The 15,401-nt window shown below is 48.4% G+C and overlaps 1 protein-coding gene across 13 annotated transcripts in view; it reads right to left on the reverse strand.

Moving 5' to 3' along the window:
• Positions 1-3,806: 3,806 nt before the first annotated feature.
• Kat6b (lysine acetyltransferase 6B) overlaps positions 3,807-15,401 on the reverse strand; it is a 172,909-nt gene continuing 161,314 nt past the window's right edge. For all 13 annotated transcript variants that reach the window (XM_039093710.2, XM_039093712.2, XM_039093707.2 and 10 more), the window contains 5 exons: positions 15,170-15,401; positions 14,592-14,751; positions 13,791-14,096; positions 11,533-11,824; positions 3,807-7,584 (listed from right to left, as the gene is read on the reverse strand). In XM_039093710.2, coding sequence (XP_038949638.1) covers positions 5,084-7,584; positions 11,533-11,824; positions 13,791-14,096; positions 14,592-14,751; positions 15,170-15,401 — 3,491 coding nt within the window. In that variant the 3' untranslated portion in view covers positions 3,807-5,083. The remainder of the gene's footprint in view (positions 7,585-11,532; positions 11,825-13,790; positions 14,097-14,591; positions 14,752-15,169) is intronic.

A 15,401-nucleotide genomic window follows, 5' to 3' on the forward strand; every position in this document is an offset into this window, starting at 1 on the left:
CTGGGTGTCACCTTAGTCCAGGAGGAGGCTGGGTCCTCCTCTTAACATAGGCAAGGGAGATTACCAGAGACTCACTTAACAATTACAATATCGGTTTTTTCAATAAGTTAAAAAAAAAAACAAAAAATAAAACTAAAACACTGCCACAAAGTTGCAAAGGCAAAAGCAAAGCTGTACCACCACCAGCACACACACACACACACACACACACACACACACACACACACACACACACACACACACGTCACAGTCACGTGGTCTTGTCAGGCAGCAAGACTGAGGTGGAGAAAGTGCTGAGTTGGCCAGACGCTCGGCTGGACAAAGCCAGGCTCTCGTGGTTCTGAGGGAGAGAACACTGGAGTGGCAGAAGACCTGCAGATGGACTCCCTGGTGACTCAGACTTGGTATCCCATGAGCATCCTGCTGGCCCCATCTGACCTCAGCTTTCTGTTAGTCTCATCCATTCTGTATCCAGACAAGTCGGCATTTCTATTTTCATGAAGTACTTGCTTTAAGTGAACACGCATGGTGAAAAGATAGAACGTACAGACTCCCACTTGGGATTCTCTTGAGCCACTGTCCCTGAACCTCATCCCACAGCCTACCTCTCCCTGGATTGGAGTCCTTTTGAAGCAGAGAACCTAGAGTTGAGTGTCTGGTCTCTTCCCAGTGACTCTCGGGACTTAGAGTAAAAGAATGGAGGAACAGAAATTTTAGTCGGTGTTTAAAGACTTCGTAAAGCAAAGTTCTTGCTTGCTTAAAAAGCATTTTTGAGATTCAGTGTACATTCTAAAGCCAGATTAAGCAAATTACAAAATGCAGATGGTAATAAAATGCAGTGTGGGTACAGAGATGAGGGAAATGGTGGGGAGGGGCTGCCTTAGACAAGTTAGTGGGGGGTTGGGAAAGAATCTACTTGCTCTTGTGCTCGGAAACAAATACACAAAGTAACCTGGTAGGCCACTTTTTATTGCAAAACAAGGTGTGCTCAAGCCAAATGGGGCTGGTAAGCAACACGGGGCCAGGATGGTCTTTTCTCCTTAATGCAAGGGGGAGGGGGGGCTTGGCTTCCCCACTGGCTGAGGTTCAACCTCACAGCCTATTCCAGACTGGATAATTTGGAAAGCATCGGGAAGGAAATGAAGGGAAGAGGAAATGGTCAAGAGCCAAGGCCTTTACTTCAAAGTTTTACAGGCAGGGGAGATGAAAAGATTTGAATAAAACTTTTACAAGGTGGGGGTGACCTCAGGAACATTGGCTCTTGATGGGTTAGCCACCTTCGATAGAAGAAAATAAAAGCGACTCATTTCTCATAGAGAAACCTTTCTTGCTCGCTAGGTCTGGGAAAGCATCTGTCTATGTAGCCCAGGCTGGTTTTGAACTCATGACCTGTGCTGGAGTGTTGGCTCAGTGGTTAAGAGCACCCAGGACTAATTCCCAGCACACACATGGTGGCTCACAACTGTCTGCAACTCCAGTTCCAGGGGACCCAGTCTCTTTTGCCTTCCACAGGTACCAGGGACACACACATACAGTGCAGGCAAAACACCCCTATATTTAATATGAAAACAAAACCTTTAAGAAAGAACTCATAGCCCTCCTCCTCAGCAGCCAAGTGGGAATCCGAGGTCAGAAGGGGTGTTTATACTTGGTGCACGTGGCCCAGGGAGGCAGAAGATTCTACAATTTTGACTTGGAATCTTCAGGCCAAAGGAATGCTCATGACTGGAGGGAAATAAAATTCTGGATGTCTACCATCCAGAGCTTAAGGTTACCATACAAGAGGAAGAACAATGCAGTTTGGCCCAGGGGCTGCAAAATAGGCCTGGATGGAGGAGGAGGAGGAGGAGGAGGGAGGGGAAGGAGGAGGAGGAGGGGGAGGAGGAGGAGAATGAGGAGGGGGAGGGGGAGGAGAGAGGAGGAGGGGGAGGGGGAGGGGGAGGAGAGAGGGGGTTGGAGAAGGAGATGTAGGAAAGCCACTCCAGAAAGCAGTGGCGGAAGCCTGCTCCTGGACTGAAGTCTTCCACCAATGAAGGGCCCTGCATTCACAGAGCGGTACAGAGAGCCTTTAAATCAGGTGACAAATCTGGGCCTTTTTCAGACGAGTGTTTAGGAGAGCTGACTCAGTCATCTGGGTAGATTACAGCTTAGACGTTTTTAGCTGGGTAGAGTTGGGGCAATTAACTTTGTTGTGCTCCTTCCCCGTCCTGGGCAGTGGGTGTAGTTTGTGGGGGAGGAGTGTTGACAAAAGCAGTCTGAGTCACTATTTCTAACAGCATTGGCAAACAAGGCCTGCCTACCTGGGCGGCTGGCAACAGACGATCACTCCAACAAGGGAGAAAACAGGCAGCTGCTTTTAAAGATGAGGGCTGTGAGCGGATTCCAGTCTGACCATTGTGCTCAGCTAGGATGGATTTAAGCCATCGCCCTGTAAGGCCCTGGTGCTTTACAGCCAGCTCCTGGCGTCACAAGGAACCGCTGTGCTGTGCTGACAGGTGTGGGGCAGCAACTAGCCTCTGACCCACAAGTCCCCTCGGACGACGAAACAAGCAAGGGGTGGGGCACTAGGTCTAGACTTCCCACAAGCCAAAGGTATGATTAACGGGCAGTGTCAAAGGGAAATGGGTGTCTAGACCCCCCCAAAGACTGTTAACACAAGACACTGAACTAGCACATAAAATGTTTCAAGGTGGAGGAGGGGGTTCCTGTGGGGTTCCTAGACACACAACAGTTTCCTGCCAGATGTGCAGGGCTGGGACCCTCCGCCTCTCCCAACATGCACTAGCAACTGGTCGGACAAACTACGTACGCACCTTACGCACCGTCACCTGCCACTCAGAAGATGGACAGCATGTTTTCTTTCTCCAAAAGTCATTCTCTGCCTTCCTCAAAGCCTCCCTCATCTAACTTCCGTTATTACTCCACTGGCTTGTTGGGAGACTCAAAATGCAGATGCTAACCCCACCGTGCACGCACAGAAAGCGAGCACCGGGGGGTGGGGGGTGGGGGTGGGAGTGTGTGGCCTTCTGTTCTGGTGTATCCTACCTGCTTGAGGCCAAGTTACAGTTTCTGTCTATGATCTGCGGAGTTGCAAGGGCACTTGTGAACTTAGCGGGCCAAACACATACAGGTTATCAAGCCAAGAATTCACTTCTAAATTTGTTGCTCAAGTAATCAAATATTTTAAACTCACAATCAAAACTTTCTCTGAATGTGTATAAACATTTGCCCTGTGCGTGTGTTACTGTAAACACTAAGGAAAACACACACTCATTCATTCACAAGAGTGAAACTTCCGTACTTTTTTAAAGGATACAGCTCTTGGGACATAGCACCATGAAACTTGTGACGGTTGCCTTTAAAAAGGGACGCTTGCTAGTGTGGTCCCAGGCCTTTGGGGGTTTCTACACATGGCACAAAGGAAGTAACTGGATTATCTGTGTGGGAGCTCTGGGCAAAATGAAGATCAAAGTCAAAAAGAAAAAAGCAAACTCACTTTATTTTAAAGACAATGATTGGCATACAGAAGGTATGCACCAGCATAAAGTAAACGCTCATGAGCAGCATTAAAATCCATTATAAATTAATTTATTAAATAGGTATTTGGTATATGTGATGGTTTTATTAGATATTACTCATATTTATTGCCAACCCCTCCCCCAAAGTCAAAACAAATCAGAAAAGAAAATCTCGTAGCTTTGTTTCACACTAAGTAATTTACTTCCCCAGACGTGTGTGTGTTCTGCGGCGTGACGCGCCTCGGCTGGTCGCTCTCCATCGATCATAATACGACAGGACACAGAGGCTAAAGTGGCTCATCATAATTTATTTTATGTTAAAATGTACAGCTTTTTTCTTTTTTGTGTTTTTTCTTTCTTTCTTTCTTTTTTTTTTTTTTTGAAGTAACTGACTAAAAAGAGAACGAGATACACACAAGAGTGCTGCTGGCTCCTGTTTTGTACAAGGTCGCGCCTCTCCTGCTCGGCCCTTACTGTCACCCGTCCAGGGTACAAAGGCTACAAAAGGAAGCAACATAAACAGACACAAATAACTTTCCTGCTTTTTACATGCGGCGATGTGTAAGCTTGGTTTGAGCTATTCACAAGCTACTTTTCTATTTTTCCTTAAAAAATAACTCCAATATTTTATAAAGATAGAAAAATCTACAGATGGAATGAAAATGTAAAGTTAGAGAGATCTCCATAAAATAGGGACTTCACACCACACTCACTGTTCCTTGAATCCTGCTGCGTGTTCCGACATGTATGAAATGCTTCAGAACCTGACAGGCAAACACTGAGATATGCTCATTCAATAAACACAAGTGTGCGCTTATAAAACAGAAAGCTGCCTCTCCCCAAAGGAGCCTGTCGCCAAAATGGAAAAGGGTCTTCTCAACTTTACACCAAACATTTAGCAATAAACCCCTTGACTAACGACGGGGTTAGCTCTGATAGCTCTTTACAGTTTTATAATTAACAAAAATAGAGGTTTTTTTTTTTTTTAAAACCCTCAAATTAGGGTACCCTAATCAAGGCAAAAAACTTAAGAAATGGCTTACCGTTAGCACAACACTTGTACAGTACTACAAAATGCACTGTCACTAACCAAGACATTAGCGGCATGCTGAAGGGTCACCTTAAACAAAATGTACAGTAATCGAAATGCTAAAGGCATTTACATGGAATAGACGAGGAAGGAAAAAAGCTCGAGGTTCGATATTAAAACAGGTGATCTGGGGAGGGGCTTGTATCCACACTGTTTAATGGAAGCAGGCACAACGTGTGGCTGCTGCCAACTGGAGTCCTAAGAGAGGCCTTCCTTTGCAGAGAATTTTATATAAAAGTAACAGAAATAAAGGTACCAAAAGAGGAAAAGGAGGAAAGAGAAACGACTTGTATAAGGCTTTCCGCTGCATACAGCTTCTTTTTTTTTTCTTTTTCTTTTTTTTTTTTAAATAAATGGTGCCAACAAGTGTTTTTGCATTCACACCAATGCTGGTTTTGAAATCGTACTTTTCAAGGGTATTTGTGCAGATCAACCCAAGAGTGGGGCCCAGGGGCTCAGTGGGCTGCCAGGCTGTCTACCTTCTCATGTAGGACCCGTTGAGAGACTGTTTGGACATGCCCGTGTTCATGTAGCCGTGGTGTCCGGGGGCCGTGTACATCATGTTACTGTGGGGTGGGGTCTGCATTGGCTGCTGGGCGTATGGCTGGGTGCCCATCATGCCCATCTGCATCTGCATAGGGTACTGGGGTGTCTGATTCATGTAGCCATGGTTGCTGTGGTAACCACTGTTCATCATCGGCTGGGACATGCTGTACCCATTCATGGCATTCAGAGTGTTCATGTTCATGTTCACAGAGTTGACGTTGTAGGCTGGCGCTGGCATCAGGTTCACACTCATGTTCATGCCTCTCTGCATCGTTAAAGTCCGTGCAGGACCCTGCATGGCCACAGTCTGGGAACGCCCATAGATTTGTGACTGATGGGTGGCAGCGGCTGGTGACAGAGATGCCGACTTGGTTCTCATGGAGACGGGGCCCTTGCTGGCGATCTGAGTTTGCAGTCTTTGGCTGTGGGAGATGCCAATATTTGATGCAGCCATGTTCCGCTGCAGGAGAGGTGGTGGCAGGTTCATGGGAGGAGGAGTCAGGTTAGGGGGTGGGGTCATGGTAGCTTGTGCTTGGGGTCCTCCAGGGACGGAGTGTGGAGACTGTGAAAGCTGAACAAGCCCTGTGTTACTTAATGGTGTGGACAAAGAGGCACTATTTGCATAGGAGGTGGCGGCAGCGGAGTGGCTGTAAGGCAATGAATGATCAATAAGGGTATTAGTTAGCTGCTGCAGCTTGGCAAGGCTGAAGGTGGCGGACGGCTGTGGGTAGTGCCCAGCCCCAAAATCACTTTGGCCCATTCGCTCGTATAGGCCGATGTTGGCGTTGCTGGTCTCGGGGATGTCGGCCAGCTGCATGGGTGGGGTGAAGTTGGCGGCCATGCTGCACTGAGCCAGCTGCTGGCTGCTGCTGGGCGGCCGCTCCACCACACAGCCTTGGGGAGACTTGACGCTGCAGGTTGGAGGGGAGCTGATGCTGGTCTGCTGCAGCATGCTGCAGCTCCCGCTGATGTTGGACATCTGCTGGGTGACAGCACAGCTGCTCTGTGTCAGACTGCTAGAGGTGAGGCTGCCGTAGGAGCAACTGTTCTGGGAGGAGCTGTTTCCACAGATGCTGCCTCCCATGGTCGAGTCGTAGCTGCTGGGGTTCTCATAGTTCTCTGTTGTGCTCTCAATACTGCCCAGGTCACTGAACCCACTGTCAACAACTTGCTGTGAGTGATCGGACACTGACGGGACGTCCATCATTGGACTGGTCTCCATGTTCTGCAGAGGTGGCACTGTGATGGCAGTCTGATCAGGGCTGATTTGGGCATAGCTATTCTCTAGGGCAGGGACACTGGGGCTATTGACAGAACGAACTGACTGGCCAGGATGGGAATGGACAGATGAAACCGGGCTACTGTGGTCTGACTGTTGGCACTCGTCCAGCGTGGTGGCAATTTGAGGACTTTGGTCTGTGTGTGTATAGTTCTGCAGGCTTCTACAGGCCTCTTGAGTCTCAGCACAATCTTGAAAGGTGTCATCCTGCTCCCTGTTTTCTTGGGTCAAAGACTGAACAGCCTGGACGGTCTCAGAGTCGATTTCCACGGTGGCTGTGCCTCCGTCCTTGAGCTCTGTATCCGCACCATTGCTCTTCTCTTGGTCCTGCTCCTGTGTCTGTTCTTCCGGGAGCTCCGAGTCGGACTCAGGTGCGGTGCCAGCGTCCCCAGCAAGCTCCTTCGGCTCACTGCCACACGACACTGCCAGATCACCACCGCAGTTCACCAGGCCCTCAGGGTCAGAGTGACTAGGCTGAATGCTAAGGCCTAAAAAAGCCTCCTGACCCTCTAGTGCGTCCTTGAAGGCTTCTTTTGGGAGGTCTCCCCTGTCCACGTTGGTAGCCTCCATGTGACCGTCGTCTTCATCATCCGCATCATGGTCCTCATTGTGAGACGGCTCTTCCTCCTCGTCCTCGTCCTCCTCATGGTCATCCAAATGCACCGCGTCTTCCTTTTCCATGGAGATTTCTGCTTCAGCTTTCTCTTTACTTTTAGCACCATCTGGGTCTTTCTCTGTAGTTCCCTCTTCCTCCTCCTCCTCCTCCCCTTTGATGAGGTCCTCCTCGTCTGCCTTTCCACCTGGTGATTTATGTGGACTCACAGGTGTGCCTGTCTCTTCCCTTCCGTTCCCATCCTGAGGCAGCAGGGCTTCCTCAGTCTCTGTCACCTCCCGATCCTCGCCCACGGGGCTGCCCTTGTCCTCTGAAATTCCCTTCTGCTCTTTGACCACCTTCGTCAGGCCCTCCGGCTCCATGGGTGTCTCGGGTGGGGTGCACAGATTCAGCTTGAGCCCCGGCCTCCTCTCCTTGCTTTGCCTCCACTTGGAGAGGCCTCGCTTCGCTGCTTTCGGCCACACTTGTCTGCACTTCAGAGGCTCTGCACTGTCTCTGCTGCCTTCTTCCAAGTGTTCTGCGTCATCATCCACATCGTCTTAAGGAGGGAACAAAAAGACAGAAAAGGACACGTTTAGGAAGGACGACCAGGGACGACTCAGCACACCTCTCTAAACAGACGCTTAGCAAGTACCACTCTCTCCTCAGCACTTGGAGAGTTAAGGAGAAAGGCAGGCATGGACTTGGTGAGATAAGCTGACCTGGGCAACTTGGGCCCAGGAAGTCAATGACGTTCTGAGACGTAAAAAAGCTCCACTCTGGGGTTGGGGATTTGGCTCAGTGGTAGAGCGCTTGCCTAGGAAGCGCAAGGTCCTGGGTTCGGTCCCCAGCCCCGGGGGAAAAAACAAACAAACAAAAAAAAACAAAACAAAAAAAAACCAAAAAAAAACAAACAAAAAAAAAAAAAGCTCCACTCTACCAAAAAGTAAAACAAAAAAAACGATGTCAACATCAACAAGTCAGAAAATACAGCAGGTCAGGACTAATGCTAGCTTACATCCAAACCATCACTGCACTCAATGGGTTAACGAAGGGCTGATTTGCTACCTTCCTGAGGAAAGGCTCTTCTCTTTGTGCACACCTGCTAGATTTAGAGGATCCCACTGACATCACTGTGTTCTTACTATTCATTGTTCATTTTATGTGCGTGGGTGTTTTGCTTGCATGTATGTATGTATGTATGTATGTATGTATGTATGTATGCATGCATGCATGTATGAATGTCTATGCACCATATACATGCATGGTACCAGAGGAGGCCAAAAGAGGGCATCAGATCCCCTGGAACTGGAGTTATAGATGGCTGAACACCCCTATGTGGGTGCTGGGGGTGGAGCTTGGTCCTCTGAAGGAGCAGCCACTGCTCTTACCACCAAGGCCTCTCTCCAGCTCAGACATTCCCTGTGTACCTTTGAGCTCAATGAGTGACTGCACGGAACAGTGCAGCTGTAATCATCATCACCATCATCATCATCACCACTACCATCACCACCACCATCATCATCATCACCATCATTATCACCACCACCACCATCACCACCACCACCATCATCATCACCATCATTATCACCGCCACCACCATCACCACCACCACCATCATCATCACCATCATTATCACCGCCACCACCATCACCACCACCACCATCATCATCACCATCATTATCACTGCCACCACCATCACCACCACCACCATCATCATCACCATCATTATTACCACCACCATCACCACCACCACCATCATCATCACCATCATTATCACCACCACCACCATCATCATCACCATCATCACCATCATTATCACCACCACCACCACCATCATCACCACCATCATCACCATCATTATCACCACCATCACCACCACCACCATCACCACCACCACCATCACCACCATCATTATCACCGCCACCACCATCACCACCACCACCATCATCATCACCACCACCACCATCATCATCACCATCATCATCACCATCATTATCACCACCACCACCACCACCACCACCATCATCACCACCATCACCACCACCATCAGCAGCAGCATCAACATCATCTTTAGCATCACAATTTATCAATGACACAAGCTAAACTACGATAACCATAATATTACTGAATATTTAAAACACAGGCTTTTGTTGTTTTAAATCAGCGATTCTCTTCACAGTATATTAGGGATCAGTTTGTTGTTCAAATATAAAGTCTGATTTAGAATGACAATCAGACAGCAGATGCAACTGGACATTTTCTTGCAATTCCAAAGCCTTTTGTTCTGTACCTGCAAGTACACAGAAGCAGGTGTGTCTATTCAGATGCAGCAAACAAACACATACTCACGAGTAAGCATGCAGACATACAACGCCTAGGCTCTGAGACCTTTCTTATTAAAACACTATTTTTCCATCTACAGAAGCCTGATCTACTCAGCTTCTGTCTACAAGCAAACTTTATTTTAAAGAATAATAAAAACAAAGTCACAAAGTAGGTGTCAGAATGGAGTGCGGTAAGACCATTTACAGATGAAGTGAGTGTCGGGCATCCCACCACCGACTGGCTGAGAACAAGCACCTTACAGAGGCTGAGGAGGACTCTGCACAAGGACTCTCCAAGGACACTCAAACCCTCCTTTCCATTCACAGTGGCAGGAGTCAGCTATGCCAATGTCTCCAGGCCCCCTCCCCCCATCCTTTTGGTGACAAGATCCTTTGTGCATGGTTGGCTGTCCTAGAACTAGCACTGTAGATCAGGCTGGCCTTGAACTCAGATCTGTCTGCCTCTGCCTCTGCCTCCTGCCTGAGTGTTGAGATTAAAAGCATATGCCGCCACCACCACCACCCTAGTTAGACTCCAAATCTTAAATTTATACATATATATGAGCATGTTTGAGGACAAACTTGAAGGAATTGGTTTCCTCCTGCTACCATGTAAGTTTTTGGGATCAAAATCAGGCTGTCAGGCTCAGTACAAGGACCTGCACTCAGGCTTGTATTCAATGAGCCACTGACCATACAGTTTCTATAGGAATACCCTAGAGGAGATGAGCTTTCTGATAATCTCCTTTAGAAAGGAGGGAATCCTGAACGAAATATGGTAGATGTGACCACGGAAAGTCAAGAGGACAAAGCTGAGGCGAGAGGCGGCAACAGCTCGTCTGCAGCTCCCGAGTCAATGGCTCCGGGTGGAGAAAAGGCCCAATTCCCACACCTGGAGCATGAGCTCTCCCTGCCTCACAGGCACACAAGAGACAGGGATGGTTCACTGTGATGCTTGCCACACAATCCGGAGGCCTCGGGTGCAGATTCCTCACACCCACATAAGGCCAGGAGGGAGGCCTTGTGCCTGGAACCTCTTGGTATTGAGGAGGCAGAGAAGACTGACAGGTCTTAGGAGCCACTAGGCACGGGGCTAGCTGAAACTGGTCGAGTTCCTAGTAAAACTGGAGGGCGGGGGGAAGGAGAGAGAGAGGAGGGGGGCCAGGAAGAGAGAGAAGGAGAAGGAGAGGGAGAGAATGGGTCAGGTATGGTGTGTAAACCTTCAGTTCCAGTTTGAGGCCAGTGTGTCTATATAGTGTGTTCCAGGCCAGCTAGGGCTACACAGTGCAAGCCTGTCTTTACAGAGGGAGAGGACGGAACTTAAACCTGAAAAGCAAACAGCAGCTACCACTAAAGAGTCAAGGAGGTGCTGGCTTATGATCTGAAGAAGAAGAGCCGCAGATGTCAACTCCTGAGCTCCCAGAGAGGAGGCGAGCTGCTCCCTAGGCTGCCTGCCTGCTGCTCCCTAGGCTGCCGCCTGCCTGCTGCTCCCTAGGCTGCCGCCTGCCTGCTGCTCCCTAGGCTGGCCACCACACGGTCTGGACAGACATCTCAGCCTTCCAGATAGGAGAGGCTGTCCTACAGATCCTCACCATCCATCCTGGACTACTGTGCTAACAGAGTAACAGATCGTCCAAGACAAATCACTCGGACCTGCTATCTTTGTAGAGGAGGGGTCCCTGTCAACTTCAAAAGAAAGTCTATCTGTGGGATTTCATCACACCCGATGTACTGAGAAGTTGTTTTCAAGGAAAACAGAAATGCACACTCACTGCACACTGGCAGTATGTATGTATGTATATGTGTGTGTGTATGTATGTATGTATATGTGTGTGTATGTATGTATGTATGTATATGTATGTATGTACATATGTGTGCATGTATGTATATATGTATATATATGTATGTATACATACCCTGATGTTCAGAAATGCTAACTAGGTCAATCACATAGCATATCGAGGAACATGCACCGTGTTTCTTACTAGTCTTCAAAGCTTTGAGGGTGAGACAATTTCTACAGAGTAGGATGAACCCACCTAGAGGATTCTTCTGATTGATTTAGAAACAAAGTATACCATTCCAAGGAAAAAGGGGCAAGCCACTGGGAAGAAGAAAGCATGGGTTTCAGGTGGGCTGGCACACCCTGTGGTTAAAGCTTATTTAAGCCCCCCACTTACTTCTACAAAGGGCAGCGTTCTTGAAGAAATGATTGTCTTTTCCGTCCCCTTCCTCTGTCTGCCTCTTCTTCCCTGGCTGATGCTGGAAGGCTTTTCTCAGAACTGGCTTCCTGCCCGCCTCCTCCACTTGGATCTCACAGGTAGGCTCCAGCCTTGGCATGGGCCGCTCTTCATCTGAGTTGTCGAAGGGTTCATTTAGCACTTCTGTAGTCTCGGAGATGGTCTCGGTTGTCACACTGCTGTTGATCCTCCTGCGTTTACGACCCCTTTTCTTCTTTACTACAAAAGGCCTCTGAAATTAATTCCAAACATAATAATAAGTGTTCCTGAGAAATTAAACCGTTGAGATGAAATGTAGCAACTGTGCACTGAACGTGCGCCCCAGACTCTCGCATGTCAGGACTTCTGCAATGCCTTTGTACCTAACCTTCCATTTGATGTTGGACATGCCTCTTGGGCGCTAAGAACACAGGCAAGTGTTTTCCAGATAAAACACTTGTTTACTCAAGCAGATGCTTTGAGAGAACATCCTAGCCACTGGGCTGCAGGTTTTAAAGGCTGAGTGTTGCTCTCTAGCATGTATTTTCTAAGTGGCACTCACCAGTTTCAGAATCACAGACATCCCTGGAAAGGCTTTTTATAATGTGTTTTTATAAATATTGCAGCAATCAGCTGTTAGGTCAGTCATTTATTACTTTGTAACTGCTCTGGGGATGCCCACTGCATGACAGGCACTCTGAGAAACATGGTGGGGTTTAAGGAGAACCAAAGGGTGCTTAAACAGACAATTACTCTACTGGTTAGAAACCGCAGAGTTAGAGAGCAGTGGCTGCTGGGATGTGGGCAGTTAATAACTTTACAGACTATTTTGATATCGAAGAGACCTTAAAAAGTGACGCAGTCTCTGAATAAAATGATGGCACAAGTGATTTCCTGTCGTTGTAACAATAAGCCACTTTCCCAGGGAAAAGGCATCTAATATACAAAATTTAAATAAAGGAACAGGTAGATTCAATGTGTCAATGAACCATGAAATTGTCGGGACACTGCTCTGTGAGGGTTCAGTGTGTTTACATGCCAGCCTCTAGGGGCAAGGCGTGGCTCACTGCCAGAGCACTTGCCTCCCATCAGCACGGAGAGGGGGTGGGGCACCACCTTCAAATAAACAGTACCAAAGAATTCCTGTACCTTGCATTTTTAATGCTTTCAATGTTCTTAAAAAACACATGTAAGCCTGTTAATAACTCTGAATTTAACCATATTAGTAATTTAAAACTTGTTATCAGCTTCCTTTGTCTGCTTGCCCTCCCTAAGCCACTAGACCTTCCTCCCAAACACAAGGGCAGTCAATATGTAGAGCTTCCTTTAGGTTGGATAGGCAAGGAGAGCTGTGGCCCACACCATGACTGAGTGACTCCGGCCTTTCATGTTTATAGATCATATTCTTCTTGTTCTACCCACAACGCAAGGCTGTCTGCTCCCTCTGTGTAAGAACACGCTCAGTGTAACACGCTCAGTAGACACCGGGGCACTCCCTGGGGTGCTCCCTCTGCTACCTCCAATTGGGAGGTCAGAAGAATGAACCTAGTTGGGAGTTAAGACCAGCAAACCACCTGAAAAACACTTCTCAGGACAGCCCCGGGGAAGAGCTGTCGTTTTTACCATGTTCTCCCTCCCTGTCAAGGCTGTATTAACAATATCTGGCCCTGCTGTATGCCACAGATAGAAACTGCAGACATGGGAGAACAATTACCCCCCCCCCAAAAAAAAAAGACCCCAACGCTGCACTTTCTACCCTACTGCGCATGAACTGGTGTCATCTGGAGAGACCACTTGGTAATGAGGATGTGAAGAGTTTCACTTCTGTGTAGCTGGTCACACAAGCAGAACACCAGCAGCAAAACCAAGGGCCTGGAACACCTAAGAACCCCGTGTGAGAATAAGGGACATTAATGCAGGAACACGGGGCTTGGAGCTCTGAGGTGTGTCTGGCCTTCTAGTGACTCATGTGACCTTGTCAAGTCTGATCTCCCAGCCTCTGAGGTGCTTACCTCTGCTTATCACGAGTGAATTTACGATTGTCCTGCAGACCAGCAGGTGGCAGTGACCACCAGACAAGGTGTTTAGCATGCTGCTAACTACGGTAAACACGACCACAACTGTAAAATGAATGCTCATGACACTGGATCATGGAGACGTAAACTCTATCAGTAATACGGAAGCCAGACAGACTGCAAACAGCTCAACTCTGCACACACCTTTCTCTTGATGGAGACCGACTGTGGCTTAGTCAACCGTGGGGGAGATGTCGGAATGCTCTCTTCTTCCTCCTCCTCTTCCTCCTCATCCTCATCGTCTTCCTCCTCCTCCTCCTCCTCACTGCTCTCTTTGGACAGCCCTAACAGCTGTCCTCGCTCCCCGGCCACTGGCCGCCTCTCGGGAGAGTGCAGGTACTTGTTTTTTGATTGTACTTTTGCAGATGACTGCCTGCTGGTAACTCTAGATGACAGGTTCTCTTGCTCCTCCTTCTCCCAGCAGCTGGCTTGTTCCATCAGTCGTTCAGCCTGGGTGGGGGGCAAAATGGTGATCGGTGAGGTCAGTTACACAGTAGGAGCCTCCGGGATCAATGGAAAGGGTCTCTAAGTGAATTCTGATCAGGACAGTAAGCTGCACCCTCTCAGGACCCTGGGCATCAGGACAACAACCTAAGATGGCTGGGTTTCATGGGACATTTAGTGGTATTAACGATGCAGTGAATTGATTCGAGTCCTTTATCACTACATTACACGCTGGCTGGCATGGAGCACTCCAAGCAAGTTTATAAACACAAGGAATCGATTGACATGGCGGCACTGCAGCCCGGCACCAAGTCTGATCTGATTACATACTGTCAGTGGTGAGAATGCCGCTTTGTGATCAATGATAAATGTCTCATTTTTCATACTCAACTCAATAAAGTTATCATGTCTTATTCAGTTAGGATAAATTAGTGCTTTATCATTTCTTAAGCGAGCTACAAGACTGAAGCCACAGCTCAGGGTGACGGGGCTGGGCATCACCTCCTTTTCAGCCTCCCGCTCTTCTTCAGAAACTACGGCATTAGAAATTAAAATTGGGGTCCATCGGAGACTCTCCGGGTCAACTTCATTGGGTCGGGAACAGTTCTTCAGCTTTTCCATGTGGCCCAATATCAACTTTTCCCTTCTAATGATGACAAACCTGTAATACAGGGAAGCGAGACAAAGTGAGGTCCAGAGCGGAGAGCCATGGGTGAGGCTGCACGCACCTTTAACCACAGCACTCGGGGAGGCACAGGCAGAGTTCGAGGCCAGGCTGATCTACAAACCGAGCTTGAGGGCAGCCAGGGCTATAGAGTGAGGCCCTGTCTAAAAAAACCAAACCAAACCAACTTACGAGTGGATGGACATGCTGGTGCATACCTGTAATCCCAGCACTGAGGCAGGAGGATCACTATGAATTTGAAGGCTGCCTGGGCTATAAGAGCCGGTCTTAAAAAAAGTCCCTGGCAACCCTGACTTTTTTGAGCCAGGTTGTAAAAACGGAAAGTGCAGCAAAAGCAGATGAACGGCCTGAGGCTGCTGTGGGGAGGCCGCTCCCGTGGGGGCTTCAGACTCACCTGCCGTCTCTCCTGTCGATCATGTGCAGGTACTGCAGAGTGGTGGCAATGTCATGTGGGCACATGCCTGTGGCTCTGCTGATGGCTTTGATGCTGATGTGCCTCTCGTGGTGGCGGTAGAGGTACTCCAAGATGACGCTTTTCCAGTAGGCCAGGTAGGACAGCCGGCCTAGGTCAGACAGCGGCTTTTCAGGAGACCCCGCTTGGCCTTCTCTTCGAGAAAGCAAATAGC

This window comes from Rattus norvegicus, chromosome 15, assembly GCF_036323735.1.
Source record: "Rattus norvegicus strain BN/NHsdMcwi chromosome 15, GRCr8, whole genome shotgun sequence".
Taxonomy (NCBI): Eukaryota; Metazoa; Chordata; class Mammalia; order Rodentia; family Muridae; genus Rattus; species Rattus norvegicus.